At 35.4% G+C, this 19,739-nt stretch overlaps 1 protein-coding gene across 6 annotated transcripts in view; it reads left to right on the top strand.

Moving 5' to 3' along the window:
- The window catches only part of cobll1b (cordon-bleu WH2 repeat protein-like 1b), a 41,580-nt gene extending 31,627 nt beyond the window's left edge, over positions 1 to 9,953 (top strand). For 5 of the 6 annotated variants that reach the window (XM_066688556.1, XM_066688554.1, XM_066688559.1 and 2 more), the window contains 5 exons: positions 704 to 836; positions 4,469 to 4,715; positions 5,466 to 5,557; positions 5,899 to 7,472; positions 9,688 to 9,952. In XM_066688556.1, the coding sequence (XP_066544653.1) occupies positions 704 to 836; positions 4,469 to 4,715; positions 5,466 to 5,557; positions 5,899 to 7,472; positions 9,688 to 9,759 (2,118 nt within the window). In that variant the 3' untranslated portion in view covers positions 9,760 to 9,952. Of the gene's footprint in view, positions 1 to 703; positions 837 to 4,468; positions 4,716 to 5,465; positions 5,558 to 5,898; positions 7,473 to 9,687 lie in introns of all 6 variants that reach the window. The other variant, XM_066688557.1, reaches the window with a different exon arrangement.
- The last annotated feature ends 9,786 nt before the right edge of the window (positions 9,954 to 19,739 follow it).

Genomic DNA, 19,739 nt, shown 5'->3' with positions numbered 1-19,739 from the left:
TTAGCATAACTGGTTTGACAGCAGCAGGCTTGTTTTAATCCCCCTCTTTGAGTTGCATGCCATTATTTATTTATATATATATATATATATATATATATATATATATATATATATATATATATATATATATATATATATTAGGGGATATTGATTTGCAACCAACTGCTTGCAAGATTTAAGTTAAAAATAATCCTAGTAAGTTTTAATTGGGTTTCTAAAATGCATTTGTTTTTAAATGCATACCTTAGTCCTATAACTCTTAGCGTACAAACCTTTTGTGCTGAACACTGAAACAAATCCTCAAGGCTAGAAGATACAGAACAGAAGGCATACAGGTAACATAGAATTCCCTCTTTTTAGCAAGTACAAATGCTTTTGTTGGACTGCAATACCAAACTCAACCAGAAGAGGGCTCTTATGGATTGCATATAGCCAATACTGAAGTTGGAGGATTCGTGTAGAATGTTGTAACAATAAAGGCAGACCCCTCTCCCAAAAAAGGTGAAACGTTTACAACCTAGATTCAGTGCAGAATATGAGAGAGAGAGAGATGCATAGGGTTGTTGATTTTATTTAAATGTTTGGTATATCTTCTGTTTGATTCAGTTCTGTTGTCAGGTGTGCTTTTTAACCACCCAAGCTTCCATTACATCTTCATCATTGAACAATACTGATTTTTTTTTTTTTTTCCTCCCCTGTCCAGGATTTACCAGGGCTTACCAGAGGGTCATCCTCAGAATCATCCTTGAAAAGAACCAAAAGGAAAGCCCCAGCCCCCCCGTCCTCACCATGTAAAATCACACAAGATGAGACGGAACAGGACAGTAACATTAAAGGTATTTTGAAACTTTGCATCATTTTCACAGTTACATTTGCATAATGTATCTTTTTATTTACTGTTTGATATATTAGTAAAATATTGTGTATATCAAACATCGAAGGTAATTTGTGTGTATGTGTGTGTGTGTGTGTGTGTGTGTATATATATATATATATATATATATATATATATATATATATATATATATATATATATATATATATATATATATATATAATATTTTTATGATAATCTGAAATCAAAATATGGTGATATTGTCTATGGAGTTCAGGGCTAGTCTTGTTTTTTTACTCTCGAATTTGTATATCATAGCTATTCTACATGGATTTTGGTATTAAAGCAGTTTATTACAAATATAAATGTTATACCATTGGCCATGACCATATAGTGTATATCTGTGAAAAGGCTGACTATTACACACCATTGTACTTCCTAGTGAAAGGAATGAAAACCCTCGTCAGACTCATCATGTACTATAGTATCAGTATCAGCCCAGTGGGCATTCCCATCAGAATATAATATCATATAATTAATATTGAATCCTGGTAAATCTACTTAAAATCCTATAGGATTCTCTTTGTTAATTTCTTACTTGGATGGCCTGATGATTCCAGATTCTGAAAGGGCTTCTCAATGTATAATGAGAGAGAAAAATATGTATACTTTATTAGAACAAAAAAATAAAAAATAATAATAATAATACATTAGGGTCTGAGCGAATTCGACAGCAGAATAATAAACTCACTTTTTGTTTCTTCACACATTAATTCATGGGGATATGAATGTAGTATTAAGTACTCCTTTAAGTTTTAACTTTAAAAAGTCTTCCTGCTCATTTTATTATGTGTCTTTTGGTTTCTTTTGTTGCCTGCTATCTGCAACACAAAGGTAAAACTTCATTTCAAAAGGTGCCATTAGAATGTTGAATTAAAAATGTGAGAGTTTGAGAAATGCATTTTGCTGGGGTTTCAGATCAAAGCTATAACGCAGCTCTAGTTAATTATTGCTTGAAACATTTGGTTGCATTTATGAAGGTCAGTGGGAGTGAAAACAAAGATAACAATAGTTGGCGTGTGTTACCACATTCAGCATTGGCAGGGTTTGTCGGAAGATTAGAGGGGGTAGATAACAGGTTTACTTTGTGTTTTCAAAAGCTGCACTTTCATATTTCCATTAGAGCTCTTATAGCCATTTGTTTATCTTTTCATTGTCTTGATTGTGATGTCGGCATTTACAAATTAAGAAAACTGAATAGGATAGAATTAATCTTCCTATACACTTCCTCTATGGCCTGCCATGCCATAATCTTGTAACACACACACACACAACAAAACCAGGCACTTAGTAATAAATATAATTCACAGAATGATCCATAAATTAGGTAATTTTGCTAGAACAAAAAGCCTTAAAAAAGGGAGAATTCTTCATGCATTCTTTTAGCTAGTATTAGTATCCTGTGCCCTTTTCATCTGGTTGATCTCCATAACAGTTGCCAGTTAACTTACTAGTAAAAGTGTTTCAGCATAATTATAAATGGAAGTTCTGATGGTCATGATGTATCCTTGCACTGAAGCCACTGAGAGCATCTTGCTTGTGTACACATCAGTAACCCTCTGTTTGATACTGTATCACAGTATCTGTCTTTACAGAACACTTACCCACGTCTGTTATACTCTGTCTTTCTTGGTTTAACTGTCATGCTGTTAATTTTAAAAAGGAAAACTCTCCCAAGTAATGTTTCTCTTCCAACTTGCAGAATCATGAAGGACGTGCATGAATGTCTGCAATGTCCCAAGCTTCCTCTCCTCTCTACCTGCTCCGAGCTTCTGCTTTCACCTCTGCAGCCATCTTTTCCCTCTGTGGTGGCCTCCTCGTATTTCTCCCATACTCCTGGGTTCACTTCTGAACTCTTGTCCTCATTCTCTTCTGAAGTATTATTGTCTGTTATTGTTATGTATTTTCACCTTTCATCTTAAACGTCTTACAGTACATTTCTATATATATATATATATATATATCTATTCATATATATTGTGTGCAGGACTTTAAATTGTAAACATGATATTAATATATGCAAGCCATGTATTTATTTCAGAAAGTGAGAGATGTTCCCCATTGGTACTACTTTGCTCAATAATTTCATTTGCCATTGACATATTGGAAACAAACTGCTGTCTGGGTGGCATGTCACACAGCCGCTGCATAAAACTGCGAGCCACAGGCACTTTCTTGACATCAGGGTTTTTGGAGAGGGCATAGTAACCAGATTTAACATTATATGAGCAATGAATAAAACAGGCATGTAACGTAGCTGAAGTAATCCACAGCGCTGTATCACTCTGTATCATTCCAAACTCAGTTATTTGTTTTTTAAAGGCTAAGCCATTATTGGCCCAGTTCTCTTTTCTTACACTGCATCTTTGATTCATTCACCAGTCTTATTTCTTTACCCCTGTTAGGGTTGTAACTGTAAATCCTAATTGTGCCTTATCCCAGGAAAGGATTGCTACAAATCTCTTCACTGACTGTTACCCTTTTTATAGATTGAGGACGTAAGCTTACTTCCAATTTATTTGAATGTCCATTTTAAAAAAAATGTATACATCAAAATATATTTTACAATTCACAGTTTCAGAAACTGGTTTCATGGATCTCATTCTTGCACATATATTGACTTAATTATTCACTCTCCTTAACTCTGTGGGCAAACATAACTTTGAATGACTCCATTGTACATCTACAGAAAATCAGCTTTGGTAACTTCAGGTAAAATGAGATGACTTTCATGAGGCCCCTACCAGTTTACTGTGCTTTCTGCTGTTACAAGCCTGAAGTGTAACAGTTTCCTCTTCTTTGATTTTGTTTTAATGTTACTGTCTGCTGTCATTTCTGTACTGTATTCAGTGCAATGTTTTTTTCCTCTTTTACACATATTTTGACTTGCCTAGCAAAGTATTTATCCAAAATGGTATAGAAAACAGGGATATAACAGCAATTAAAAGGGAACTTTTTTTCATTACTACCTTCTAACTGAGAAATGTTTAGAAACAGTGTTTGCACATTTACATATAATTTAACATAATTTAGGATTTTTCTAACAGACTTAAATAAAAATATCCTGACCAAATTGACTGTTGTATGTTTGCATGCTTCCTGTTTCCATCTAAACATACACTGCCTTGTTTTCTTACATTTAAAGGCATTATAAACTTTATGAAATAGCCTTAGAACTTACATAACAATTATAATCAACTGTGAATTATCTGTTTTTAATTTTTTCCAGCAGTCAACATTTACAAATCTATAGTAATATTGTGTTTGAGAGATCATTAATAGAATGCTCTTCCTTGGTTAGTATCTGTTCATCCAGCCTTTAAGAGAAATATCCCCCCCCACCAATCTGAACAGTAAATAATTATATTTATTCATATGAAGGCAAGCGTACTCATAAATGAAATTTAATTTACTGGTTACAGCTCTTTAGTTCTCAACTCTGGCATTCACTCACCATATTGTAATTTTCAAATTCTTACAGAAGAAATATTTGAGTCCTTTTTTAGTAGAAATGTGAGTTTTTAATAACTGCTAATCTTGGGAAAAACATTTGTCTTTTCAAATGCGGTGCAGCTGGGCTAGTCACGCAGTGTACCCTTGAAGGAATAACTGAAAAAGAAGAGATGGCTGTCTCAGCCACACAGGATGCCACTATTGCTGCGGCAACCCAAGAGGGAGAGCAGAGCCCCCCCATGTCCGCTGATATACCGGCAGACCCTGGCAACACTGAGCCCAATTTATTGCCTGTTGACGTCGAGATGAAGAGTGTATCTAATGGCACAAAGGAAGATGAATTGAATGATGTGTCCACAGATGGCAAGTACGAACTTTTGAAAAGGGTCCTTAATTGTCCACCAATATAGGGAGTAGAAACATTGTGATTGATTGTTTTGTTATCTTATATTTGGAAATCTATTTTCTTAATTTGATCCCTCCTATACTGCAAAAATAACAAACCACAAACCATTCATCACTCCTTTCCCCCAGCAAAGAGAACTACCATTGGCCTTTAATCCAGTGGATCAGACCCTGATTATTGGCCATTCAATGGTAGCATGCCTCCATTAATTCAGTAATCGGTTTAAACTATATATGAACATATTCGTGTTACAAAATATTTGTTCTGTTTCTGATACAGAATTCAGTATTTGTTCCCTAAAATGTCTTCTCAAACCTGAAATAGAGGAATTGCAATGGGGAGGTGACTAAAATGGTTAATTATTATAGCAAACAGACATTTAATCTGAAAAGAAAACATGCATATAATGCATATGAGACTATACACTAATGCACGATACAAGGCAACAGTTGAAACCATAACATATAAACTAAATATTTTAAGGGCATGATTTACTAAGTTTTTTTCTTTAATCTTTATTTTTATTTCCTTTATGTTAAATATGAGATCTTAATTTTTTTCATGATAGGCATGAAGCCTTTAGATTAAATGCAATGTGAATACCACTAGACATTATTATATTTGAAAACACTAGAATTTTGCTGAAATTATATTTTAGTATATAATTTTGTTGTAACTTTTTTTCAAACAAATGACCTCCTGTTTTGACAGGCAAGCTGTTGACCTTATAAATAAGGAGGAGTGCAGCCAACAAACACTGAAAGTCACTGAGGATTGTGTTACTGCTGATTTGGATCACACAGGTAAGTGTGGAATTCAGAATACTCTGTGATGAGAAGTATTCAGTCCTTAATTAATTCAGATTTGAGGCTGCTGCTTTTCTACGTGTATGAAGAAAGTATGTATTTTATTACACTTAGTTAAGAGAAACTATTATTTGCACTCCAAGAAATGGAACAGCTGTGAGAATTGTAGAAATATCTATTGGTGAATTTAAAGTTATGGGTTCACATTCTATCAGTTGAAAAAGCTGTGGTTGATGGGAGTTTTAATAAAATATTGTGTTCCGATGAGCACCTTACTGATTTTGCTATACTTCACAAATGCTGCTTTTTTTGCTGCTTTTTTTGCTGCTTGGTTTCAGAAAAGGGTGATTTGAGACCTGCTGAACAAATGAAAGTGCAAGAAAGGACATCAGGTGACAAGGTTGTATCATTAGATGGAGGCAAGAAGGAATGCAACGCTGAAGTGTCTGTAGCTCTGCAAAGTGTACCTGTGAACTCGACTAGTTCTCAGACCCCAAAGGTTAAGCCTGTAATGCAGGATGCAGCTATACAGGCATCAGATTTAATTAACATGGGATGCACTGTCAAGGAAGAGAGTGATAAAGTGGAAACTGAAGGGGACTACAGTGCAATGAATTCACAAGGTGGAGATCTTCAGGGCCAAAATGCAATTAAAGCACATCTGGAATCTTCAGTAGAAAATCAAGATGCATCTGCTTTAGCTGAACTCTCTTCAAGTGAACAAGGTGTGCTAAAAAAGGACATGGCAACATCCACCGAGGAATTGGACTCGAGAGAAAGTGAAAATACATTACCTCAGGCATTAGAAGTGTCCTCTGAATTCCAAGATACACTTGCAACACAGACCCCTCTGATTTACAAGAAGGACTGTGAGCCTAAACCAAAGCCTTCTAATGAGGTCACAAGAGATTATATACCAAAGGTAGGACTGACAACTTACAAAATTGTGCCTCAGAAGTCTTTGGAGAAGCTCAAGTTCTTTGAGGTCCAGTTAACTTTGGAGGTGCCAGATGGGACCGTGGATCAGGAGGCATCCTATAAATCACCTGAGCATTTAGACATTCGCTTACATACCAAAGTGCCACAAGACTCAGTGGTTCAGCGATCTGCTGACTCAGATGAAATCCATCCTTATGAATCCAGTAGTGTTTCTGGAGTGAACAACACGACTGCTAACAGCAATCACACTGCCAGTAATAACATCGCGCCAGTTCTGTCCCCTCATGCGTCAAGTGTAATTTCTGAAGGAGCATCAAAAGAAACCAAGCCTTTTTCTCTGTCTGATGTGGGCAGACTGCCATCTTTAACATCACCTTTAAGAGAAAAGAAAGTTCCACCTGCAACTAAACCTAAACCTGGATCTTTCCGCTTGCCCCAGCATAAAAGAACAGCTGGGGATTATGTAACTTCAGCAGCTTTTAGAAGTGGGAGTACAAGTTCTGTCTCTAGTCAAAGTGAGATTTCTGGGAGCCCTGGAAAAGAGCAAGAAATACGGTCTGAAAAGCTTTTTGAAGATGAAGAAGAAAACGTTTTTCCTCCACCTCCTCCACCAGTAATGTTTGAAGAAACATCAGAAGGAAGAATCCGGGAACAGGGAAAGCCTGGCAGTCAGACAGCAGACATCCCGGGGATGGCCACTAAGTTTTCAAGGCAAATGAGTCTTCCAAATAAACAACCTGCAGGATTAAGTTTTGAAAAATTCAGAAGTTTTGCTGCTCCAAAACCTTATACCTCTACAGCCCCATCCCCCTTTGCTCTTGCTGTGTCTTCAGCAGTTAAGCGATCTCATTCATTCAGTCGAGGGTCTACAGGTCATGGTCTCCCTTCTCGAGGATTGCCTACTTCATCTTTTTCTGAAAGGTTCGCTACTAAGGAGCTGAAGGAACCTGCACAACCTTTAGTGGAATCTTCGGTAAGTTTCTCCTTTTATTTATTTTTCAATGTTTTTCACCTTATCATTTTATATGAGGTAGAGCATAATCTTGTATCAATTTAACTCTGCATGGCGAACAAATTCTACTGTTAGGTCTTCCTTGACCCCTCGGAAACCTTTTGTGAAGGGAATGGATTTTATGTGCTGTCATTCCTGAGGCCAATAGAACAAGGATTTTTGTTTTCTCCATAATCAAACCCTTTGTGGGATTTAGGAAGGTTTTTGGCTTGGTCTATGCTAGAACAAACAAGCCATGCATATTTACCTGAGAGTCGAACCTTGGCCTTTGACAATATCCTTTCCCTTAAGGATAGTTTTAGTGTGTCATGCTGATTTTGGCCTCCACCTCCAAAAAAAAAAAAAAACACTATACACAGTGTCTGCACACTTGCTTTCCCATGGATGTATACAGAAATCTGATATTTCACAAGTGTGGAATCCGTATTCACAAATGTTTCTGACTTTTTCCTGAGGTAAAAAATGTTGCAATACTAGATATCTACATATGCTTCATTAAATATTGTAATCACCATCCGCACATTTTGATCCACTGCTGGATGAAGGCCTCCCCAAAGATGTTTCCACTTGCTTCGATCTACAACTTCTATTTTTCATGTCATGTCTGCAAAGTTTTTGTCAGTGCAATGTCCAGCCCATTGCCATTTTAACATTTTTAACATATATATTTATTTTTCACACTCCTGCAGTAAATTCCATTTCAGTGTGAATATGGAATGATTCAGTTTTCTTGGTGCATGAAAGAACATGCCCATGAGAAAAGTAAAACATAGAAACAAATGAACCTGGAGATTAGGGTTGTGCAATATGACAATATATATATCGTATGACGATAGAAAAACGTCTATCGTTTCATATTATGCTCTATCGTTATATCGTGGTGTCGCAAATCCCACTCTTTACGGCAATATGTTTCGTCATTAGGACGCTTTGCATTCTTCCCGGTTCTTCCACACGTGCTGAATGTGGCAAGAAATGAGCATCAGAAACGCAGACGGACATGAGGAGAGAGAACTGACACACAATAACCACAATAGACAAAAGAAACTTTAATGTGCAAGCGCACACGTTCCACCCCGCTCTCGTTGCCGGGCTAAACTCGATCTGCAGGCACCCCCCACCCCTGCTAATTTAGACGGATATAATTTGTATACAAATTTAAGAATAATAGTTTGTTTGCATTTTGCAAAATATTAAAACAGTGCAAACAAAGTTTCATTAGATGGTGAAGTGGTACAACAGCTTTTATTATTATTATTATTATTATTATTATTATTATAACTGTTTAGTATTAACACGTGCTGTACCGGTAAGTAGAATCGAGACGCGACAGTCAGAGGAGAAATGTCCCTGTCCAGCAGATGCTAAATGCGCCACTATAAACCCGGCTGTGGTAAACCTGCTTGAATCTATAGCATTTTACAGCGCATGTCTTGCGGGATTACTATTACTTGTGTTGTTGTTATGTGACAGTAAATCATGTGTATATATGTATGTGTGTGTGTGTATATATATATATATATATATATATATATATATATATATATATATATAAATATAATATAATATCCCATAACAGAACACATGTAATAGTAATCGTACACCACATGCGCTGTAATATGTTGCATTCTGCATATATTTACTAAGACAGCCTGCATGTAGTTTTTGTTAGTTTTGCATATTTAATGATTAACGAAATACTTGTAGTTTGAATGTCTTTGGTCTTATTTTGTAGCTTGACTGGATAAAACCATGACATATCGAGATACATATCGTGTATCGCACAAACTTCTAAAAATATCAAGATATTACTTTTAAGTCATCTCGCCCAGCCCTACTGGAGATGGAAGACCAGAATTGTAGTAGCCAAGGCAGTGGCCAATGCCTGTTCTAACATCAGATTTGAGTGTTTCTGGAGAGATCCACAAAGCTCAGCTTGATGCTATGCAATCTGATGATAGAGTTTCCAAATTAAACAAAATAAATAAGATGGCTAAATAATTAGGCACTGACAGGAAGGATAGTGCAAGTGAGGATACGGAGTAGAATTAATATAACCATAATTGCATTTTCCACATAACCAAGATCAGGAGAACAAACTTAATTTGAATATTGAACCGACAGAAAAGTCTATTATGATTGTTATATACTTATATACTTCTGCTTTGTTTTGTAGGTTCCTGGTGCTTCAGATGCAATGTCTGTAAATGGAAGCTCAACAGGGCTTCTGCCTTCAAAAACAGAGTAAATGTGCGTGTAATTATTTGATGGATTACTTTCACCTCATGCTTTCTTAAAGACCTTGGATCAGAAGGTACTCTAGCATTCAACAAAACTTACACGAAAATGAGTGGATGGACTTTAGCTTCCAGTGGAGTGACTTTTTTTTTTTTTTTTCCTATTATGAAAATGTTTCCAAATACAAAATATATATATATATATATATATATATATATATATATATATATATATATATATTATTTTGTTACTAATTAAGTGTATTATATATATATACAAAAAAAAGTTATATTCTTTAAGATAAGTACATTTAGTTGATGGAGACATTCTGCTAAATTGGGTTTGCTGGTTTTATAAATTAAGTATATATGTAATTCAAAATTGAGGTTTATTTTAATGTAACTTTGAAAATATACTTTTTATGTTGACTTAATGTATTTTTTTCTGTTTAAATTATTAGTATTAAGAGAAAGATGTAATTGTCATCCAGGAAAATACATGTAGAATTTGAAATAGTTTATTGGCCTTACTTGAAGATATGGTACTGATTTATTCAAATTCTTCAATACATTTTTGTGTCCATGATTCTTATTACTGTTGCATTTGATTTCAATAAACCTGATACTTTGTATCCTGTGAATGTAATCCCTGTCAGTTACTATTACCAATTATATTAAATGTTGACCTTCTTAAGACATAAGGGATAATGACATTTCTCCAAATGCTAAAAACCAAAAAAGTAAATGTCATACCCTGCTATTGTTAGATCATGCGTGTATTTTTTTTAGAACAGTGGTTCTCAAACCTGTCCTAGAGAACTACCTTCCCTGCTGGTCTTTGCTCCAACCGAGCTCTTGATTACTTAATTGAACCCTTAATTTAAGTAATTTGATTACATTTGACACTTTAAATTGTGTAACTGATAAAAAAAAGTTGTCTCTCTTAATAATTTCCTTATACAATTTTATACTTAACTTAAAACCCCTACTGTTAAAAGGCTCTGATTTAGGAAATTATTAGTTCAATTAAGGATTGAAGTAAGTAATTGAGAGCTCGGTTGGAACAAGATCCAGCAGGGTAGGGGGTTCTCCAGGACAGCTTTGAGAACCTCTGTTTTAGAAGAAATAAAACAATAAATAAAACCTATCTACAGCTTAATTCAAAACACACTGTTACTGCTATCTTATGTCCTACCTGTAAAGCACTGACCTGGAGTGTCCCGAGACAGTCATGTTTTTAGCCACTGTCATGAGTGCCTTCAAAGGATTTGTTGAGCTCGCGTCAGCGGGGGGATGCTCACCTCGCTACAGAACCCTGTTGCTTTCTGGGCTCCTCCAGCACATCAGTGAGACCTGCACCTGTCGTCAAGCTTCTGCTCTGAGATTGCAATGTGAAGAGAAGCAAATGAACTGACCACATGTTTCCAAGGGTCTACGTGCGCTCGTGTCTAGCCTAGTCTCCTAGGTCAATGCAGAATTGCTGTTTCTTTTAGGTGAGTAGCAGCTTAGACCAGAAATGCTATTTGATTGAAATTATTCTACTGTGTTCTTCATATGTACTTTGCAGGGAGAAATGTATGGAAACAATGCCAGGAACTCCTGATGAAAGCCTTATGTGAATAGTACAGGAGTGTTCAGTTTTCTGTTTGGTGTTCATTTAAAATAAAATAAATAAATAAAACATGCTCCTTTCCATGTTTCCGAAATCTTACCTTACTACAGTACACCGAAAAAGTAAGGTTAAACAATTATGTATGCTTTTTATTTTATTTTTACGAGTTAACAAATTCTTGATTTAAAAAAAATATATATTTTCCATAAAAACAGTGTTTTAATTTCATATTGGTTGAATCAGTAGGCTTAATCGGTGTTAGCACTGTGATGGTGTTTAGTAACTTTTAGTCTGTTTAAAATATATATATTTCTGCAGATTTTGTCCTGATCATAAGTCTATTCTTTCTACTTGATGTCCTGATATCATGTGATCTAAAGGTGGGCTTTAGTTTTGTATATCCTTCATAGTTTTTTGTTTTAATCTCTTTTTTTACATAATGTACATTTCATTTTTTTTTTTCATTTTTGCACACCACTGTAACATTTTTAATTATTCAATTATATAGCACACTTGTTTCTTAAAATGTGTTTCTTGCCAGACACCCTTATCTAGGTTTACACACGTATGCAATTTAAGCATTACGTAAAGTAATTAAATGCATTAATACAAATGAAATGTAAGCATCACATCTTAGTTCAATGAGGTGGCAAGTTTATCCAGTGCAGCTTACATGGTTGTATATCTACACCAATATTCAAAGGTAAAAAAATCACCTTATAAAAGCATTTACAGATGGATTGGGTTTCACATATTTCAGCGCTGAATACCATATCAATATCAGAACCAAGAGGATATTTAAATGTAATTCATATATTTAGTATTATTGTAGTTTTCAAGTAGATAATGCTCTTATGTAATACATAAAGATGATTTGATCTGATGTTCAATCTTCTCATGTTAAAATTCAATTACAAAGACTTTCTACTTGCGTTGTCTTGGAAATGGCATGCCTCACAATAGTATACATAAGAAATCCTAGGATGCAGCTGATTGTTTTTGATCAGATATAGGCATGTGGTGCTCAGTATCTGTCTGATGTGAATGAATGCTATTGTTCAGTGAAATGTAGTGTTCATAAGAATAAGTTCTGTGGTTGCTTTGGCTACCATTGCTTTCAAGAAGAAAGATAAGGGATCATATACTGGATACTATCTGTTTTACATGTCATAAATTATTTTTCTCCATGGAAAACACAATTTTGTAGTTTCAGTCTACCGGATATATTCATCAGGATCAGGATCATATCTTGATGAAGATCTCTGGTAGATCGAAACATTGTTTGTGCTAAAAACCTGTGAAGCATGGGCTAAATAAATACTTTCTATTTTTTGGAGCTGTAGTAAGTGTGCAGGCATTTTTCTTTGTTTTTATAATATTATCCTTTGAAAGGTTGTGAAGGAACCGTGTAAATGTCGAAGAGGTGAGGGAATGAGTCACTTTCCTCTTTTTGATCTCCAGTATTTTATGATATTGTTCCAGACATCAAGGAAATAATTGAGCATTTGCTCATTTTGAAGAGGAATATTGGATGTAAGGAGTGCAGCAGAAGGGTTTCATAAATAAACAAGACACACGCACAGAACATTGACATTATAAACCACTTTCTAGCAGTATACTGCATGTTGTACAAGTGCTTCTGCTCCCAAGGGTTAACAATACTTTTCATAGCAAAAATGCTGAAACTTGTGTTATTGCTGTACTTAAGTTCTCTTTGATGTTAAAGATGTACAGTATAAAGGACATTATACAAGTGAATCTCCTTCATTCATATGCAGAGTTGATTTTAATGGCTAGTCTTTCTTTTTTCTCCCTTCCATCTCCAAAGTGGCTTCTCTCTTATACATGAATAATGGTGAATAATTGTTTTTGTGGCTGCTCGGTAAGGGACGATCTTTGTTGATCCACTTGTGGCTGAAGATGCTATTTGGGGCTGGTGTCTATGACTCACAATGGCCAGTTGGATCAGTGAGTATGTGGGGGTGGGTGAGCTAGACTAGACTCTAGACTCCGGTGGTCTTGTTGTATTGGGATGGCAGACCGATACCAAAACACGACTGTTCACAATGTATTTAATCTGGCTGCTGCCATCCCCCTTTTTAAGAAAGATGGCCAGAGTAATACAATTCAGTGCTGTGCTTGGTGACCTAAGTATAATTGACAGAAGCCTGTGCATTAAACTAAAAGGACACTGAATAACACTGTTTTAAACTATGCACATGTACACACACACATGGATGGGATTTCAGTTATACCTCCACAGGAGCAAACCTACCCTACCCACTTCACTATGTGGATATGTATTAAAATAGGAAAACTGGATAAGGTACTGAACACTTGATGACTGAAAGCAGTTGGTCTGTTCCTGAGAGGCGCCCTGCTGCAGCAATGGGAAGGGTGGGCGTGACGTCATGGCCACCTGTTCATAAGCTCGCTGTGTCGGAGGCGGATCGGAGACCTGCTGGGGAGAGGGGTCAGCCGCAGCACTGCAGGTAACCTCTCCACACGGACCTGTGCATATGTCTGCTACATAATGGAAACTATTGCCATCATCTAAATACATATACATGCCATATGCGGGAAAGGTGCTGTAGACATATTTAGGAGAAAGTTTCTATTGCGACCAATGCTTCAGATCTATGGAGAGGGAATAGCCTTTTAAATGGTAATACTTCATATTGTGTGAGTGGGTTAAAACACCATTCTGGATTCGCAGACGGAAAGTGAGATGCCTCGCTTATTATACCTGCGGTTCCCGTTAGGCTGTATAGTCCTTTGTGAAATACTTTTATTTATGTCTTTTATTGCAAGTCGATTTCAAATGCAATATTGCTGGTTGTGATTGAATGCACTGGCTGAATTTAAATGGCAGTGTATACCAGCTGGTCATTAACAGATCAGAAAGCTGAGTAGGTGAGGATAATGTGTTCAAAAAGTTATCCTGATGCCTAGCATGGCTTTTTCAAAAGCGGTCTTTCATTTCTGCTGCCATCTACTGTCCATGGAAAGAGAAAAATGGAAAACTGAAAGACTTATCTAGAGAATACAAATCGGGTGTGCAAAGTAATTTCTATATCTCTTCCCGATCTTTCATTATAGTATTTTCAAATGATTAATAATGTGATTAAGTGAAAAAAACAATATGACCAAACTTACCAATAATTGTAATTTGATATGATCATCATGCTATAAAAAGCATATAAACTAAATGTTTAACTAAATGCTATACATGTAACTTTTAAATTTATATTTTTTAGTATATAATTAATTACATGTAATGAAGCAATGTTAACGTGCTTTTTAATTTGCTTGCCATTAAGTAGTTTTTTTTTTTGTTTTTGTTTTTTGTTTTTAATTATTACACACTAGTTTTCCCACAATACGAGTCTTTAAGAGTAATGTACTGATATTTCTATATGTGGTAAGTGCTCTAAGTAAATCTGAAGTATAAAATGTAAACATATATTTTATAAATGTTAAGTTGTACTTATTAAGGATTGTGTATTGTAGGTGGGAAACCTAATATTTGCATTTGGTTAATATAAAAGCCAGTCAGTTGAAATATGAGACTTATTTGTATTAGGGCTGGCTTAAGGCCAATCCTATTACTGTCATATTGCCAGAGGAATGCTGGTGTCACTTCAGGAATTACCGGGGGATGGTGTTGCTTGATCCTTAATAGCTCAAATATTAACTGCAGGGCCAGGGTTAAGAAAATTATTAAAAAATATATCCCTAGTTTCTGGAATCTAGCCAGGTTGCTTCTCCCTTCTCAGATCAATCGTTTACTTAGTTTGAGGAATACAAAACCGAATTCACTTACTGAATTATATTCACAAGAAGTACATGCATATGCTTGGTTGATTCCAGTGTCAAAACTACTTAATTGACTACAAGCTATCTAGCCGTCTTGTAAGTCTGTAGCTCTAGTCACTGGACTTGTATGCTACATGACTGCTGTTTATTTGTGCATCACAGTGCAGGCAGAGGATTTTATTTTTGTATCTGTTTGATCTTGGACAGTAAGAGACTATTCATCTTTTTCTGTGGTTACTTGTTCGTGTGCAATTAGTGCTGAAGTTTAGAGAAACTAGAAGATGTTTTCTGTCATGGGGTGTATCATTATATCAGCAGATTAGAACGAGAGGTTTCCGAGGCCGTATTGGCATCTTGTGATTTTGTGTACTACCCTGTGATTCAGGGATAGTGTTGTGTTGAAGCAGAATATCTCTTGCTTTTAATAATGTTGTCATTATGTTCAAATCTTTGGTAATGGTTTCAAGAGTTAAGAGAGCTGTTTTAATTATGTTATAAAATACAGAGCTTCTCTCTTATCACCGCCACCTTTTTCTACAGATTGTCCCTTAAGATTGGGGCTAGGGCCCTTACATTTCTCTCTCCACAGCCGTTTTGTGCTTCTCTTGCAATCTCTTAATGTGTTTGCTGCTGATCTTCTTATCTTTTCTCTCCTTTTAGTCTGGCAGTTGTTCGCTAAGTGTCTTTCAACTAACTCATTCTGGATGGAAGCTGGAACTTAACCTCTCTAAATCTGTCTTTGGTGTCCTTAATTTTCTCTCTACTGACCTTTAAATATTTTATTTCCCATGACCCCACCACCTCCTCGTTCATGAAAAAAATATCTGGGGAAGAAAAACATCCTAAATTTCTAGTCTATTCTTACCCTATACCTTAAAAGGAATCATGCATAGTAACCAAAAAAAAAAAGTTTTTATTCATCTTTATGTATTGCTATAGTGTGTAAGGTAAGATGTATACCACTCTTGCAGATCAATTCTATCATATAAGCAACTTTTATCAATTAAAAATTTCACCTAATGGCCGATGTCAAACTCTAGCATGTATGATCTTTAAATGTTTCAGGATCTGTCGTGTCTTAACTTTTTACATAGCAGAAAAAGTACAAAAGGAACACATTTGTCTTTAGCCGCAGAAACTCTAACAGTTACCATCAGTTAGATAACGATGTATGTGTTTATTTCTTTATTTAATCAACTTAAAAAACTATTTTTTACCTTGATATTTTGTTAAGTAACCTTCTCCTGAGAAAAATTGTTCGACACGTAATTCGAGTGAAAAAAACGACATAAACGTACAGGACAGAAATGTATTTGTTTTTGGCTAAAATCTGAATGACTATCGTGGGGTCAGTGTTTCTCATAGCTGATCTGGACATTGTCCGAGTGAGTAACGATACCGAACGGCCGCTGTAGTATTGCGCGGGAACTGTGCCGGAGGCGGGGCAACGCTGGCAGAGAGCGGATTGGCTGGAGCTGAAACAGTGCTGCAGTTTGATTGGCTGGTTGTGAGACAGAGGGGCGTTTTGGATCTGCAGACCAAACCGTGCACCACTTGTGCGTATTGATTTAATCAATGTGTTCAACTAACTGTAGGGCATTTCACCATACCAGTATCTGGGAGCTAATTGGCTGCTGGCACACACTTATTTTTTAATGTATGTTACTGTTTTTGAATTCATGTAATCCACTTTAGATAAAGGTGTTCGCTAAATAATAATAATAATAATAATAATAAACCCCTATAAAGATGAATAACTTTACATATTCATTAAAGTAGTCATTGTGAATGATAACAGTTAATAGTGTCATTATTATAAATAAATACAGTTTATAAACAGATTTTAGAAATTTCTTTCCACCATTAAGTGAGTGATATGTAAAGTCAATGTACTTGACAAAATATTTTAGTGTGTGATTAAAGGGATGCTTTTTACTCCTTTATAGTCCTGTTTTGTAAAGGGTTTAGTTAGCTGAATAAGCCTCTTATGCATGATTAGTTAAGATTCCCACCTACTGCTAGCATTATGTTTAACATTATGTTGAGCATTAGGTAAGGGTTACTTTAAGCACAAATGCGATGGTTGCTTAACAGTAGGTTTGTGTTACACAATACCCTACAAGACCCTGGATCTAATGTCACTTTGGGCCACTCTGTTTACATATTGAGTTTAAAAATAGATGGGGAAAGCTCTTCATTGAATTCAATTAAAACTTAACAAGCCTCTACCCTTTTGGCTTTGGCTAAGTATTACATTTAGGTTGTTTTAGAGCATAATATTTTGAGTAATATAGTTAATTTGTGCATTTAAAGTAAGTTTGGTGTAGAAATTACGTATACTGTAATTTCCCTTATATAATTGATCTAAATTGTGATACAATTAGGGTTATTTTAGTGGTCTAGGGTTAGTGTTAGAATCCCTGGGAAGGCTTTGGTTAAAATTAGGGTTGCTTTTCCACTGACTTAATCAGTTTTAGATTTGTATGGGTCTTGTTTGGAACAGGTAACCTACTTATGTAATAGTCTACATTGTGTTGTCATTAAATGTCTGTAAATTCAGTATCACAGGTCAGCATATGGATTCTATATAGTATTTAGGTGTTAGGCTTGTTCATTGTTATTATTGTATACACTCAAGATTAAAAATACCCAGAGGTATGTTTAACCAATGTATATAGATTCAATAACAACAATGGAGAAAAAACTTACTTATAGAATTCCCTAGTGTCCTTGATACAGTATCATTCAGTGTGGAATTTTGATTTAATGTCAATCGGTGTATGAATGTCTGCAGTTTTTATTGTGGTAGAATCTTTATTGAAGTAATGGTTTAGTGATATTTATGGAAAGAAATTCAATCTGCAGGATATGTCACCTACGTTTCACCCACAATGCACCAGTAATGAAAGCTAATGCACAATGCAGCAAATATAGTGCTTGGTAATCCAGCTGAGTCCATTGAAAATTATAGACAATAAATTAATGTAAATGTCCCTGAGTGGCCCAGTCAGAGCCTGAACCTAAATCCGATTGAAAATGTTGAAGGTTGCTATCTATCAATGCTCCCCAGTTATAATGACAGAGCTTGAACAGTTTTGTAAAGAATAATGGTAAATATTGCTAAATCTAGGTGTGCAAAGTTGGTAGAGACCTATCCCAACAGACTCACAGCTGTAATTGCTGTTGTAAGGTGCTTCCACCAAGTTTTAACCCTGAGGCACTGACATGGCAAAATGTACAAAAAAATATAAAGGGGGTGTAGACTTTCTATGTCTATATATAACCATCTTAAAGTAATAAAACCGTGTCAAATATAGTTTCAATGTTCAACATAGTTTTTGTATTGTATATAATGTATCGGTATTTACAGGTAACATTAACTAGTTTTATATTAGATCCTTCTGTATTTATAGACAACATTTGAGTGGAGTATATAAACAAGTGTTTTCTACTTTATTCTGAAGTTAGTGTCTTCAATAAATATAGGCACTATAATAATGCTGTAATTATTATAGTAAATGTAGGCACATTTACATCTAAGTATAGGCCTAGTATTTATGCATTTATCATTTAGTTTGTTCACAGTGTTTTTAGTAGTATTATATATTTTGTTCTTCAGTTCTTGTAAAAGCTTCTTCAACTTCTTGTTAATTAAAACATATATTTCTTTTTTTGAGAGACACCGAAGACTGCAGGGAAGTTGACATGGATGGAATCTAGAAGTCAGCAGATGAAAGGGGAGAGGTATGGTGGAATGTAATGTTTTAAAACATGTAAAGATTCTTTCTTTTTGCTTTTGCTTTTTCTCTATACTGTCAATTTCAACCCATACTTCCAAAACGGGTAAATAAAATCCATAGGAAACTAACTGAAATCCTACATGCACACCCTAGCTATAATTGACTAATCTCATTGTTCAGATTCTAGATGTGTTGCATTTTAGGATAGATACATCTAAAGTATATTCTGTATGATTTCACATTCTGGAAAGAACTTAAGAATTCTTGAATGTGAGAGTTAGCAAAATCCTTACACAGGAAGAATGCCTGAGAGAGACGATATCCCATTACAAGCGTACTGCTGCTTGGTAGAGTAATTATGAATAATGTAAAATAAAATTAATTATATATATTTTGACATGGTCCTAGGAGGAGCACAAAATGTACAACAGGCCAGCTCAACATCTCCCAGAAAACAGAAACTTATGGATTATGGGCCCATGCTTGTCCCAAGTTCTGTATAAAAACAAGTTCTGTTACCTGAGGACTGAAAAAAGGTGGAGCATGGAGCAGGCACAATTTTCCTTGCTCACTCTCTGGGCAAAAACCTGCTGCTCCACTGGAGCTCCACGCTCCAACAATAGACACTTCAGATCTACAGAATTTACATTGTAGTAAGAATGGTTAAAAAGCATTTTAGTTGTTGTTGTTTTGTTGGTTATTGTTGTTTTTGCATCCTATTTTTTATTTCTGTGGTTAGAAAAATGCTGAAGTGTCTTAAATAAATCATTGCACAAGGATCATGAGTAATGTAGGCTATACATTTGTGCCTATAATAATGTTT

The sequence above is a fragment of the Amia ocellicauda genome, chromosome 16 (genome assembly GCF_036373705.1).
Source record: "Amia ocellicauda isolate fAmiCal2 chromosome 16, fAmiCal2.hap1, whole genome shotgun sequence".
In the NCBI taxonomy this organism is placed as follows: Eukaryota; Metazoa; Chordata; class Actinopteri; order Amiiformes; family Amiidae; genus Amia; species Amia ocellicauda.
This window is presented reverse-complemented; position numbering and strand designations above follow the sequence as displayed.